This window comes from Argopecten irradians, chromosome 10 (genome assembly GCF_041381155.1).
Source record: "Argopecten irradians isolate NY chromosome 10, Ai_NY, whole genome shotgun sequence".
Taxonomy (NCBI): Eukaryota; Metazoa; Mollusca; class Bivalvia; order Pectinida; family Pectinidae; genus Argopecten; species Argopecten irradians.
In genome coordinates, this window is record NC_091143.1 from 8,462,623 (window position 1) to 8,478,962 (window position 16,340).

Here is a 16,340-nt window from a genome sequence, read left to right on the forward strand (position 1 = left end):
TATCTTCGACCGGATGAAGCCCCTTGTTATCGTGGACGGTAATCTGACGGCACGGCGTTACATCGAAGAAGTCCTACAAACTACCGTTGTCCCGACGTCGATATTCTACAGCAAGACAATGCTCGTGCGCACTCAGCAAGGTTGACCACAGACTTCTTTAACCAACAGAATATTCAAACACTGCCCTGGCTTGCCTTCTCCCATGACTTCAGTCCGATTGAACACTTGTGGGACCAGTTAGGTCATGCTGTGAAACGACGTCAGCCACATCCGCAAAATCGACGTGAACTTGAAATTGCCCTTCAAGGCGATAGGAGGAACATTCAGCCAGTTAGAATTCTTCGTCTGGTTCGGTCCATGCTACGTAGGTGTCGTGCTTGTATGGAGGCAAATGGTGGCCACATCAGATATTGAAAGTGTGAAAATGAATTATAAGGGGGGAGGGGGGGAGGGGGGAGCGTTGAAACGTTTGTTTCATCCCCATTCACGGGCAATCTTTGACTTACTCACTGGTAGGAAACGACTCTCGAAATGTATAATTTTGTAATGAAATAAAGATTTTTTTCTATAAAATTTTTTACCATTAGATTTTGCATATTATAACAATGTTGTGTTTTCATCGGCGCTCAGTATAATAAAATATAAGGGCATCATTGTTACGCTATCAGGACACGGGCAACAATCGGAGACAGGACATCTCGAACAACAGGTGAATGCATACAGGTGAATGCATACAGGCGTTAAACATAGGCGGTAAATATATTGTTAGCTTAATCAATTATCAATGCCCTTGGCGGATAACAAGAAAACAAAATCCACTCAAATTAGAGATGGTTAACTTCTATTTCCTTCTCAAAAGCTAGTTTACAAGATTTAGTTTGTTTTTATACATGTTGGATACCAAGTTAAGTGACTGTAGCAAAATGATATCGTCACTTATATATACATCTTTCTGATGTGGGACTAACGTGGAATGTGTGTGAATGAAATAACAACAAACAATTTGTACGGGTTGTCTCCCATGTAGTAGCTAGACCAGGGATAATCTCGCTGCTGGTGTAGCACTACTGGTAATGATTCGTTTATTTTCTTGTCTCATCCATATTTCTAAATATAAGTTACATTCACAATATAAATCATAAAAAGTGTAAATCAACATCACACACACACTCACGCATGGACATAGGTGAAAACAATATATATAATACTATATGCACCATGTTGACAGACTTTGACACATTTGCTATCTTTTAGTAGAAAACTTCAGAATATTACAAAAATTGGTTTTTAAAGCATTGTTACCTTTATGAAATATGATTGATAATTATTAACGTCAAATATACTGAATTGAAGTTGATAATAAGAACTTTCACTTTATACACAATAATTTGATTTCGTTTTCTTAATAATATAAAGTACAATATTAGTACGATATTAACGATTTCAAGATGTTATCAACTGTAAACTATTATTACGAGTTCATGTTCGCATATATATACCAGCGTCAGACATACATAAATGAATAAGCGAAAACTAATATCGGAAAAACATTACTGAAGGAAGGAATGGAAACAAATGGAACATAAAACTTTTAAGTATATATAAACTGAAAACAAAGCTACGTGTTATTTATGGTAATATTAAAATTATTTTTGCTAACAAAGATGCCGTATGTATGCTGCAAAGAAATCTTGCTCGTGTCTTGCTCGTGTCAGAAACATCAGAAACCATCAACATCATGATCGAATGTAAATTGTGCTTGTCAATAAATCCAAGATAAAGGAAAGGGATGTTACTCGCGGTGATGCCTGTTCCATAGTTTGTGAACAAATGTGATTGACTGCCAGCTTTATCATTTATCACATGAACAGTAAACGTAACTCTTTAGTCGCAATCCATGGTCATCACAATCCTTCATCAGCGTGATCCTTTCTTGTCGTAATCCTTAATGATCATAATCCTAAATGATATTAATCCTTAATTATCGTAATCTTTAATTATAACAATACTTTTTTGTTGTAATTTTGTATCATCAAAACCCTTAATTAGCCCAGTAATTTATCATCGTAATTCTGTATCATCGAAATCATTTATTATCCTAATCTTTCATCATTGTTAATCACCGTCATTCTGTATCATTACTATCCTTTAACACCATTTTCCTTCATTATAATTAGCACAAATCGCCACTGTGTAAGGATCCGTTTGAAGTAGTGAAGCTGAAATTTGGCACTGGTAGAATTATAAATTAGGACAGCGACACACAGAAACTTTCCTCTATACAAATGGACATATCATACTGAACATAAATACAATTCTATATAAAACGTTTTGATTTTATAGCACATTTGGTAATATGAATGCGTTATCATATTAACATAGCAAACATTATCAATAGAAGGCAATCTAACGCTGTGATGTTCAGCGATGCTCTGGAAATTTTCAATGAACAACTTACATTCCGATACTCATCACAAAAATAACCAGAAATGCTAAACAACCTTAACTGCATTCCAAAGTTCATAATACCTTAGTTTATAAAAATAACGTTTGGATATAATTCAATTTACCAAGGTAATATACATACTGTGATTAGCTTATGGTATTTAAACTCACAAAGAAGTGAAATAATGCCGACTTAATCATATAGATACATTGTTAGGAAGCATATTTTCAAAAGGCTAAAAAGATGAAATGGTATTGGTGGAAACCTTTAACAAATGCTTGATGAGATTATGAAGAAATTTGACCAATATCAAGAGTTACTCGCCATTATTCCGAGAAACACACATGACGTAATCACCGATATGACGACATACAGAAATAAAAACACCCTGTCCAACACGCGCGCGAGCTGATGCCACTCATCCTCGACATTGTTTACGGAGTTGTTTTTGTTTAAGCTGGTCTCCACACGCTCCAGAATAATGGACTGCGTGCGCATCAGCTTTACTAATGGATCTTTTGTCCGGAGGTACATATCCATAGTGGAATGGTTTGTAACAAAATTTGGAGTTTGTTCCGTAGGTTTCTCGGAACGAACTTTATTATTAGAATTTCCATTTACAGCCTGAAAATAAACAAATAAAATCATAAACCATCTACCAAATGAAATTTAAATTTTGACCCAGAGGAAAATCAATGACACAACTATCCAACAAATCAAGAGCACAACTTCTAAATGATATATACATTAACGATCAATAACAATTCATAAATTATTTTTCTTTAAAATGCTATCTGTTTATTGTTAAAGCACAAATACAGTTGCTTTGCATAACATAAGAGTGACCATACCATTTCAACAGGAGTTTCCAAGTCTTGCTCTTTGTTTAGTACATATTTTTCAGAACGAGAACAAACCAGCCTTCCGATTTTTTCAATGAAGATACGTTTTGCCCACGATGGGATTTTTCTACCTGAGCACCCACGTGAATGGAACATCAAAACAATAACTGTCATTGTACAGGACAAAGAAACTAAAACCATTGAGACAGCAAAATACATTCCTGGAAAATATAAAAGAAAAAGACAAAATGTAAATTATTCATTGACAAATATCACAAATAACCTTATTCCTGAATAGATCTATTTAAAAAGTTATACTTCCGAATAATTCGCCAAAAAAAAAAAGGTTTTTCATAAATGCAATATGCAAAGGGTAAACTCTATCATGTTTAGTCTATAGTTAGGACATTGAATCGGTAGTAATTCATTTAAGCCCAGCAAGAAGAAAGATAAATAGAATGGCGCCGGTTAGGGCGCCATGAATATTTATTTTTCTGAAGGATTGGTAACAGGTTTTCACTTATATTTCCATTACTATAATTGAAATTAAAAACTATCAGATATATCTTTTGAATTTCCCGTTTGCGCTTGTTGACGTCACCAAGTTCAATGAACGGAACAGCCATAACATCAGCTTTTGAATGTAGTTCACACAAAACGGTTTGTAACAAATGAAATTAATGCGATGATATTTTTCAATACATGTTATTTTGTCAACACGATAATACTATTGGATTTCGAAGACATCCAACATTTAAAAAAAATATTTGACCGTTATTTATAGACGTAAGTATACATTGTATACACTGTCGGGGACGCGGCGGAAACATTAAATATTCATACGCTTGACCAGATGGGAGTTCATAGCCTGATATTGCCTATCTGGTTATAAGATCAAACGGGAAACTGAAAGTAGAATGGAAATATAGGAATATGATGTACACAACAAATCTTAGTAAAAGTTGCTTATGACTGTTAAAGCGACAGCATTGATACATTGTAATTATTATTGTGTTGAAAAATCTTATTGTATCATTTTATTACAAGCAAACAAAATATGTTAACGAAGTAGAATAACCACGTGTGGTTTTTCCTATTATAGTCGAAGTGTCAACCAAGATAAAGAAAGATTAATTATACCAATTAAATGACATTCTACGTACCAATGTATGGGAATGAGTCAGAAGAGGCCGGCATGGACTCGGACACAAGCAGAAGGAAGACAGCCAGTGATAGGAGTACTGTAATCCCTAGGGAGACTTTCTCCCCGGACTCAGCTGGGAGGATGAAGCTCAGCATGGCGACCACGCTGGTGAGTATGCAGGGAAACAGGACCGTCATGACGTAGAACTGGGATTTGCGTCTGATGTTGATGTAGAATGTGATGTCAGGGTAGGGCTCCGGACAGCACGCGTAGTACAGCACGTGTCTGACCGAGGGCATACCGGTCAGTTTCCACTCATTGTGTTCAACGTAATACGACAAATCAGCTGGAGTAGACAGACAAACATTTTGATTTAGAGTGATGAGAAGAAAAGGTTAAACGGTTGTGTACAATCAAACATGTCTATATAAAGGATACCAAAGAGACATAGTAAATTGTTTGTTATAGACAGGTGTCAATTATACAAAGGTCAATTACATGTATGTAATATTAAAAATATAGCTGTTGTGTCATCTATTGTTGTTTCTGTACTTTAACTCCCGGATTACTGGACCATTACCTGAAACTGTCCTATATGTTACCTTTTACTGTCATATATGTGACTCTTATATATGATTGTCACTTATAAGACAGTAAAAGTTAGCATATGAGAGAGTTACACAATATGGGTGAGTATATGTCTCCGGGCATAATACTATAACTGTGTTAAAACACAACACACAACCTGCCTGAATATGCCATTATTTTTTAATCAAAATTACGAAAAAAATCCCACACAATGAATATGAAGATTTCTATCCCAGATCGAGTTTTCCTCTTTATTTTGAATTCACTCTTTAACACATATCTACAGCATTAACTCCAATAAACTTGTTGTTTTTGTACACCAATTTTTATTTTAAATTTCCAAATTATCTACACGATAGTTTTACAATTATTTTGATATTGTTTCAACAATATTTCAGAATTTTACCTAAATCCCATCGGCTTGTTGAGTGAAATTGCACAAATTGGTATAAAAAAATCCAAGATTGTCCCTAGAGGTCGAAATTTTAAATCCTCTGAATTCAATGAAAGGTCTGGGGGCACCGACTGTTTTGAACTGGCTTGGACATCACTCTTATATGCGATCATTTTAGCAAGACGCTTTCAAACAAACGCCTAAATGACAAGTCTAGTTTCATATGTCATTTTTTTACCACATCATGCATTGGAAAGAAATGTCTTTTTAGTAATAAAAGTCACTTAAGCCATCTTATAATATTGCTTAAATTGAGAAAGTAATATCCCTCCATCACTGTCGGTGGAGATGGTGAAAGTGAATGTTCAGATTAATGTCCAACCCAAAAGGGCTCATTCCCCGAACACCAACTCTGGTTAATACTATGGGATGTGTTTATGTAGGGAACCCTTTGAAGTTTAGTTATAGTCTGTTTCAAACTCTAACAGCAACTCAGGTAACTTTTCAACCAGGTAATTTTTATACTCATACCTATGATAAGATACATCATAAGATATACTACAGTTTTGTTAATTAAATTCGATCACTCCCTAAAATGTATATTATTTATTATATAATTATTATTACTTCTTTTTAAAATCATCATATAAAAACACACACAATATTTATTAAAGTGTCACACATATTTTACAATAATTAAAATATCCTAGCACAGTAAGTAATTTACCATTAGCGCATGCTCATATGCAAAATAGTTCCTGCCAATTTAAGCAAGGTGCAGCAGCTGTGATGCTGATCATGAGTCGGCATTTGTCATCCAGCCAATGGTTCCATTCTGGTATCCCAAATAATGTCTGTATATTCTAAAATTGGTCTGATATAGAAGAGATATCAAGTTCTTGATGAATTTCTGTCTAGTTTATGTTTCAATGTTCGTAATAAGTTCTGTCTTGATGGAGCTTTTTTACGGATATTAAAGATGCGATCCGACCACGTTAATTTTTTGTTAAATGTTAAACCTAAGTGTCTATGAAATTGATGTTGTGATATTTGGTGGTTATTTAAAGTGAGTGGTGGGTGAAGATCTGTATGTTTTCTTGTAAGTGTTAAGGATATTGTTTTATTTGGATTAAAAAGAATTAGTCACGGATTGATCAGCCAATGAAGAAATTGATGATAGATCATCATTAATGAACTCTGCATATGTTAATGTCAGTAAAAGGTCATCATCATTATCAATACAGAGATGTGTCATTAGCAAATAATTTTATATAAGATATTACATTAATCTGTTAAGTCATTTATAAACAATAGAAAAAGAAAAGACCCAAATACTGAACCTTGCGGTACACCAGCATTTATCTTTTTTCATTGGATTAATTGATATTCATTTATGATTACGCGTTGTTTTCTGTCAGATAGGTAGGCTTCCAAGCAATCAATTTACGTTAATTCCATATTTTTTCAACTTATACAATAAGCCTAAATGCTATACTCTATCAAAAGCCTTACTTATATCACAGAAAAAAGATGAAAATAGTGATTGATCCTATCAACAACGGGAGGAAACATCTTGTCTTATAAGAGAACTCCCTCCACTAAGTGTTCAAAAGGCTCATTTTATGATATTTCAGATCATACATACGAATGAGCAACGAGCTGTTATCCCTTTTATGTGTTTGTTATTCATTTGAAATTAATTACTTTATGTTCGGACGAATATAATGAGGGAGAACATAGTTCTCTTTAATAGTGTCCAATCAGAAAAAATTCTCTGAACTAAAGAGGAAGATTCTCATTCTTGAAAACTGAAAAATAACACAGTAACGTATAGATAATAAGAAACTGTAAATTCGACAATTCAAGTACAGATGTTTTACAAAGTGTATATTAATCTAAATCGGAAAACTAAAATAAGTCAGAAATTTTAAGAAAATGAAGAGACATTGAATGATCTAGTATAGTATGTTTTTCTATTAAATATTTACACTGATAATGCTGAGATATAGCACAAAAATGTATAGCTTAATACTAAGACAATAAAGTCTACAAATGCAAGTCAAGTTGATAATTTAACGAACAATTCAAATATCATGGCAAGTATGATTTATTCTGAAGTATGCTACTGTTTTATGCACTATTCTGAAGCACCATGACAATAATTAACAGTTACTGATTTGCTGATCACCTACCAGGTGAGTTGATTTACCTGAGATTTACCTGTGAACTTGCACTGAGAACAATTCTGAGATAGACTACAACTCCCTATCAACACATCTTAATCCCTATGAAAACAACCCACCCTACCCAGAGTTGGTGTTCGGGGAAGACACACCCCTCCCCCCACACAAAAAAGCATGCTTCATGCATTCCGTTTAATCACATATAACGCAGGCAAAGGTCTAAATCGGATTTGTCATGGTTGAATGCACATTGGTAGAGTTACCTGAGTTCATATTAGAAATATATGTGTACTTTATTAACACAAAGACTTGCTATGTTTTAAGTTAGAGATAAGCCTCAAACTGTACAGAATATGGGACAGAGAACAAATGAATTGTTTATGCTCATCCCTGACAGGTCTCGATACAGTTCTTTCTCCAACAAAATTGTAAAGTTTTCGGTTTATCTCCATAACATAAAACAGGTCGGGTTAATGAGTCATAACAGTTTTGATTATGTTACAAGCATACAAAATTGATATTAAAACGATGAATTGTTACTACATGATTATAATTCTGGTTTGACTTATAATTTATCTAAAATATTTAATTGAAGTATGATTATGAATACCTACACTTCAAAGTGGGATTATTACAATTACGACGGAATTGAATAAAATAGAATTTTGCAGAGTTCAAATATACGACAAAATACTAGCATAACTTCAATTTGTGAGTTGATTCGGAATATTTTAACGGATACAAACCTTCATCATACGCGTTGATCACGTCTATTTCTAAACCATTGTGTGACCAGGAGCCGAATTTAAGACTGCACTTTTGTGTATCGAAAGGGAAATATGTAACGTCGACTCTGCAAATACTCTTCAGCACTGTGGGGAAGTTGTAAAAGACAGTTCCATCATAGTAGATGGTGGCTTTGTAATCCTCTTTACCAGGCATCATCACCTCATCACTAGCACTAGAAAATACATACTCAGTAAGACCGAACTTCATTTACACTAGAAAATACAAACTGATTTAATTCGACCGACGTCATCTTATATACCAAAAAATACCAAGAGTCAGTTAAACCGATGTCTTTGGCTTATTTACACTACATGTAGCAAATACAGAACGGATTCAGTAAGTTATTCTTTTTATCATATACCAAACGAACGGCGGAATTAGCATATTTATCATATGTGACCACTTGATAGATGTAATATTGAATAGGAAAAAATACGATGATATGTGTCACCATAACGGCCATTTCTTGCTGTCTCATAACTGCGGAAGAAAATTCAAAAGTACTCTGGTAATGTTGCTCCAATAAAAATGTTAAAACTTAGCTAGATACAGTGTTATATATAAATATATTATTATTAATGACGTTGACGTAACAGAAAAAATAGAAAACGGTGAAAGAAAGTGTTCCATATTTATCTAGATGTAAAACTAGGTAATTTAACTAAATATATTGAATGTGTTGATAAAACAGCGTAGTAGAAAATAAACAATCAATTGAGATTTGAATCTTGCTTTGGTCGAGTTCATGGGGTGATGAATTGAGTTGCTTTTGAAATAAATTAAATTAACTGCGAAGCAGTTCAGGATGAATTTGTTTCACGAGCAATTAAAAAATATTAAAATAAATAGCTTAAATATAACAATTTTTCATATATTTAAGGATTGATTGTCAATTCTGTTGCTTGCATTGACTGATGAAGGAAGTTAATCTCGTGTAAATGAAATGAACTGATGTAACATTTGCACAAAATTATTTTTTTCATCGCAGAAAGTTTATTTCAAACTGAAGCGGTGTAAAACTAGGTCACTATGTAAACAATGTCAAAATGTATTCTCACGCCGGTCAAAGGTCATCGCGTGATCAAACATCTTCAATTGGAAATGAAGTGATCGGCGTTTATTAGTTTTATTGAAGCAGAGCGAAGTGAAAATGTATACTCATTTAGAAAAAAAACCATCTTATCAATGTAATCCAAATCAAACATAAAATATTTACATTATATTAGAAATTATTGTTAATATCTTCTGCCGAAGCTGCGGAAGGATAATGTCTAGATTGTGTGATACGGTTGTCTCCCACTTCGATTCAAAATAGAGAGTCACAGTAACGTAATTCGACCTGCATTACTCAAGTGGTATATGTTACCTTTAGTCTTGCTACAAGTTTAACAACTAATTAAAGGTAAATCATCATTCATTGACTTTTATATACAATGTAGTTTTTCTTATCGTCGTTTCGGCTTGACGTGTCTTCTTATATAGTGGAACTGTTGCCCTTTTATAGTGCTATATCACTAAAATATGCCTCCGAAGACACCAAGCAATTGACAACGGGCGAACCAGTCGCGCTTCTCCCTGTATGCTGAACACTAAGCAGGAGTAGAAACTACCATTTTTATAGTCAGTTAGGAAAGGAAAATATAATATCCTAAATTTAGTCGCCTTTTTCGATCATGCAGTGGGGCAAAAGGACAGATCAATATTGACCCGATCGACCCAATCAATAAATTAATGTGTATAATTATAGCAATAAATTAATGTGTATAATTATTGATTATGCCGTTTCAAAAGGAAATGTCTCAAATGCGAATATACCAAACCTTAATCAGTCTTCAACATTCCTGTCTAATGAGCTTTCATAACATAACATATTGTTGTCTAAGTTGAAGTTCAATCTCAGATGACCTCAACACTAAACCTGTATTTACCTGTCATAAACAGTTATATCTGGCATCCATACGGCATCGTATGGCACGGAGAAATGATCTATATCCTCGTAGTCGGAAACATTCCACTGCATCCGACAGTCGTTCCAACTCTGTACAAAATATTAGTAACAATCATTAATCTTAAATCAGCTTAAACAGCAATGTTATTAAACTCAAGAAAAATATTTCAAGAATCCAGAATCTCAAAAGAATAAGGAAGACAGGAGTTATCGCCAACATCTGTAATACAAACTTGAAAGGTTGCACAAATTAGTTTTCCTTTTGTCATCGAAATTAAAACTACTCGGGTAACTTAAAGGTCTTATCGAAAGGGAAACAACTCAACTTTTCTTAAACGTCTTGTTGTTTGAGTAGGTGAGAACCATAGCATTGTTATACTACTACGTATATATATAGTCTGTAACGGCACTGAACATACTTACCAGTCGTAGCCACACATTAATAGAGATGACCTGTTCTCGTTCATTCTGGAAGGAGACAAACATACATGTGTTAGGGGTTGTACATAATACACACATAATATTCAGTACATTACGCGACTCTTTTCTAATTGGAGCACCTTTTAAAGATAATCGCAACAAAAAAAAACTAACGAGAGCTTGAACTAAGTTTTTTCTTAACCTATCACATAAAGATACCTACAGTTTTTATTTCATGGTTTTTTAGATACAGAGTTTGGGGCATGCTCATATAGGAATTGAGACTTAATGGTGTTTGGGCATGCTTATATTGGAATGGATACTTAATGGTGTTGAAATATATTCATTTGTCGTTATGATTACAATAATAGTATTTTAATGTGTGAATTTAGTATAATAATTTTACATGATTCATATTGTATAGTCAGTATATTTTAATCAAATATCTTCTTTTTTTCCCAGTTTTACATGCTTCACAATACTTTGCAAACATAAACACTGATGACATTCCTTCATTTAAAATGGTTTAAGGGTAATAAAATAAAAATAGATGGAAATTATATATCGTTTGTTGACTGTGAAATGTATTTACAATTTTATATTTATATCTAAAATACTACATTGATTCAGTATGAAGTCCTACGTATTGTACGAAATCAACATTTGACCAATAGTCTCAATAATAAGCGCAAAGACGACGATAAACGAAGCATTTACTTTTAGTTTCATCCACTTTCCGCACTATTCGTTACATGATACTATACTTGACGGTAAAACACTTGTGTAATCAACTGTCTTTGGATTTATGTTATGTTTACATTTGTTACACCTACCTGATGTCAGAACACAAGAATGCTCGTTTATTTAAAGCATGGACGCTAAAAAAATTTTTAAATCATCTGAATGAAATAAAATACAAATCTGCAAAAAGATGGTTCCTAACAAAGCAAGTCCACGTTTTCATCCTATCCCACTTTTTTTTACTTCTCTCACCAATATTCACCGGTTAGTTATACGATATTATGGCGGAGAAAATAGACGAGTCCTTGTTTGTATATCAGCTTACATAGAACAAATAACATCAGGTTACACACTGTAAACTGAATAGCGAGGTGGTCCCATTTATCGTTTTACGTTACAGGAACTTACAGTTACAACATAAAGAGATTAAACAGAGTTTTGATTGCGTTAAAGGTAGTATGACAGCAATGGGCGACATACATATTTCTGAATATGTTTGTATCTCATTGCGTTCATACCACCTTAAACGCAATCAAAATACTCTTCAATTGATATATTTACATATATAAGTCTATTTTCACATATTCGTAATCAAATTTAAAATGATATTGGTTGCTAAGTTGGGTAACTACGGTAGTCAGGATGGCCGTAGATAGTTCCAATTGTTGAATTTTAAAGCTGCAATTTGATTAGAAATATAACAATGACACCTTTCAGTTATGTTTAAAATATGTATGCATGTATCGATATCGTTGCCAGGGTATTGTAGTGATGCGGTCCGAAGTGGAGCGGGCCGCTATTTTGATTATCAAACGAGGAAAGTTACTATGTTATAACCTATTGATGAGATGTATGTATCGGTCTACGAACGCGATATAGACTAAGTCTTCATAGTCATGACTTTTTATTTTATTGTACGGAGGATATGTCTATTTTGAATGCAACAGGGGATAATGATGATACGATTGTTTCGGTTCGGATAGGCAACCTGTAATGGGTTTTTTTTCTGGAAACCTGTACATGATCTGTTAATCTATTGTTCGCTAATACGCTTCCAGAATTGTTCTCCGACGATGGTCTATATATTTAGGTGAGAAGAGTGACTGTTCACATATACTGACGTAACTATGGAATATTCTCCGAACGTTCCTGAGGAAAACTCCCGGTTGTAGCCCCGATCAACGATTCATTTTTTTTTTGTTTATCATCGTTACAATGCTTGAGCACATCTTCTGTTTTGATGTCAATTACACATGTAATTGGATCTAATAATAGTGTTATTTTTTAAATCCGTCATCGCGGAAACTGTGCTTGTCTGGTATGGCTAAACAAGTCAAATGTGCCTATCAGTAATATTAATGTTTGTATTTTTCTCTTTTCTTTATTTATTTTACATATAATTTGATATACAATCATTAATGCTGCTATTGTATGTTTTATTATGTAACATCATATACATTTGTAAGGGAGAAGGCAATTCTAAGTTGTATAACTTGTGCCTAATTCCTTTTGACTTTGTTCAAATAAAATATGTTTAAACTTAACTTTGTTTACAATTCATACAGCACTGTCATCTGAGTACTGACGAGTTATTGATATTGTCTGTGCCGCCTATAGATCAGTCTTCAGACCAATAGAAAACTGAAATCCTTTTTTTTAGTTTATCATCAATTCAAAGCAAATCTGTCATCTGTGAAAAAGTAAAATGTAAATTAAGTAATTAAAGTTCATTTAGATTATCATATGACACAAAATCTTACCGAAGCGTGAACTAGAAGTAGTCCGATTCTGCTCTGGGTTTTTATTTATACATCTTTACGATTACGCTAATTTGAACGAAACTCACCTCCCGTTGACAATATAGGGGCATATCCATGTTTTAAGATGTACTGTAAATATTCATATAGTGTATGTGACATAATGTGTACATTTTGATATAGATTTTGTACCTGCTATATAATCGGGTTCACCATTTTACATACTAGATACCTAAATTCTCAAATTATTATTTCAGGTCAACTATTTATGGTGCACTGACTGCTTTGTTTTTTATGTTTTATTAGACTGGTTTCATTTAAGTGGAATAAATTGACAATCGAGCTTTTTTGAAATAAAAAATGTTTTTAAAAGGCTTCAATGTTCAGGTAAAGCTATATTTCAAATGGTTTACAAACTGTCATGGTTTCTAAGGAATTTATTAAAGCCAGTATTACTTTCAGCTTTAAGGTTTATCGTGTGAGCCGTTTCAAGGACGAGATCAATCATCAGACTGAGAGCTGTACAAAGGAAAATAAGAATATCCATGATCTGCCTAAGAGCTGTATAAGGAATACTAATTAAGAGATCCATGATCTGCCTGATAGCGGTATTAGGAATACTTACGAGATCCATGATCTGCCTAAGAGCTGTATTAGGAATACTTGCGAGATCCATGATCTGCTTAAGAGCTGTATTAGGAATACTTACGAGATCCATGATCTGCCTGAGAGCTGTATTAGGAATATAAGAATATCCGTGATCTGCCTGAAAGTTGTATTAGGAATACTTAAGAGATCCATGATCTGTCTGAGAGCTGTGTTAGGAATACTTACGAGATCAATCATCAGACTGAGAGCTGTGTTAGGAATACTTAAGAGATCCATGATCTGTCTGAGAGCTGTGTAAAGAAAGTAAGAATATCCATGATCTGCCTAAGAGCTGTATTAGGAATACTTACGAGATCCATGATCTGCCTGTTAGCGGTATTAGGAATACTTACGAGATCCATGATCTGTCTGAGAGCTGTATTGAGACTGAGAGTAACATTGGCTCCTTGCGCACACACTGGTATGAGTCTATTGTTGTAATGTCGAAATATGTCATCATACAGCGTTGTCGTTATGATGTGGGTGTGTGCCTGGCAGGAATCTGTAATATAGCACATACACCAGAATGTCATTTATTTCGTTAAAGCTATTTTTACGCGAGCAAATAACAAAGTAGTAAAATATAAATACATCTTGCTTATAACCATTTCAATTGGCCTCATTACATAAACCGTATGATTTGATGCTTCAATGTGAAATGGATTTTGGGAAAAGTGCCTTATAATAAAAATGTATTTCACAATATTTTGTAGTGTAAATTAAATTATCGGATTAGCTAAGTAAAGTTGATGTTTTTATTTTAGAACAATACGAATGTACATGTACTCTCAAAAAATCACTCATCGGAGTGTTAATTTTAAATTAGGTATATATAGGCTATACGTATGGAATGAAATGGTAAGTATGAAAATATAGTAACTTCGTAAAAACTCATACCAATTAAATCATATGATCAAAGGAAATGATTTTTTCTTTAAAATACACAAACCGTTTGTATTAACCACAAGGGAAGTAAAACATCCTAAATGATAACACCTATCATATTGGTTATGGGAGGTCGTACAAACAATTGGAATAAGTCACATTTCAAATAAAAAAATCAACAATTATTTCGACGAAATATTCAAGTTTTTACAGATCTATGGAGAATGTCAATGATGAGATGCAATTGAACATTATATCCCATATTGTTCCATGCCATCCGATAATTTGCTTTGTATTTGTATAGTTCTAATTATAGATAATTCTTATCTATCCTGTTGGACATCAATATAATAATTTTGGCCAGGAGAACCTTGTAGGAGAGGTTACAGTATGAAAAGGGTTAAGTGTTCTTTGAGGAGATAATTATCCCGAAAAAAGTATTTCCCAATTACCACAACCAGCCTGTTTCGTTCAAAATTACGTTGTATTGGTTGTTTATTATATATACACACATACATGAATTTGTTATACATTTTGGAAATATATTTACGTTTATGTTCATATTAGCAATTTTCCACAAACACCAATCAGAATAATATAAATCCCATTGATCTCCATCTAAGCCTACAACCATACTAACGTTTTCCGATGTGTACTCTCATAAACTAACATGTCTGGTTTATGTTCTAGGCAGACGAAGCATTGGATTAGTTTTGTTAAATACGAGGTAGTCCACGATTATACAACACATATCAGCGAAAACATCCCTAATAACGTAAACCAACAATCCCGATATACAAATGATTGAGAGTGCAGTGTTTTTATTGTGCTTTTTAGGCTCCAACCTATACAGAATACAGTAATATTTGGTGTTATTTATTTCTGGAGGGACGAGTCGTCAATTAAAGTCCTACCTATATCTATCTATAAAACTGCAATGAAAACCTTTCAGGTGTGGCGTTGGTAACGAGATATATCAATGGATATGTATCCCAGTCCTAACCGAGCAGTGTCAGCCATAACGATTACAGGCAACAAGACCAGTAGAAAGTCGAGTGCTAATGTAATCCTCTTCTGAGAGGTGGAGAGATGTGATTAACAAATAACCAAGCAAATCTCTCTGATACACATAGTTATTCAGTTTGTTGGTCATTATTTGGAGTGGTCATCCTGATTTTCACAATTAAGTAATAAATGTTTATTTTGTATTTAAGTAGGCTAATGTTGCCATACCATTTAAGTCACATTTGTTAGTATTAAGTATTTCAGACCCATTCTATTGTTGATGTAACATACACAATTGTACTGGACTATTTTTGTATTAGTTCATCATACAGATCATATACTAGGTCACCATCACCAGGTATGTTTATTTTGTGGAAGTCATTACACAATTGTGTATTATCGACGTCTTAGGTAATACTCTTGTTGTTGTGACCTATCAAACCAATCAATTATATTGATACGATATAAATGAAGGGCCTATCATGACATCAGACAGAGCATTATTTAGCTACATTGAATAAAAACTGATAATTGGCCGTTCACTTCGACC

General features: G+C 33.6%; 1 protein-coding gene across 3 annotated transcripts in view; it reads right to left on the reverse strand.

Moving 5' to 3' along the window:
• Positions 1-1,705: 1,705 nt before the first annotated feature.
• Positions 1,706-16,340, reverse strand: part of LOC138333039 (neuronal acetylcholine receptor subunit alpha-9-like) — a 34,561-nt gene continuing 19,926 nt past the window's right edge. For 2 of the 3 annotated variants that reach the window (XM_069281143.1, XM_069281144.1), the window contains 7 exons: positions 14,254-14,402; positions 10,758-10,802; positions 10,315-10,424; positions 8,344-8,558; positions 4,452-4,778; positions 3,298-3,509; positions 1,706-3,070 (listed from right to left, as the gene is read on the reverse strand). In XM_069281143.1, coding sequence (XP_069137244.1) covers positions 2,756-3,070; positions 3,298-3,509; positions 4,452-4,778; positions 8,344-8,558; positions 10,315-10,424; positions 10,758-10,802; positions 14,254-14,402 — 1,373 coding nt within the window. In that variant the 3' untranslated portion in view covers positions 1,706-2,755. Of the gene's footprint in view, positions 3,071-3,297; positions 3,510-4,451; positions 4,779-8,343; positions 8,559-10,314; positions 10,425-10,757; positions 10,803-14,044; positions 14,066-14,253; positions 14,403-16,340 lie in introns of those variants that run through there. The other variant, XM_069281145.1, reaches the window with a different exon arrangement.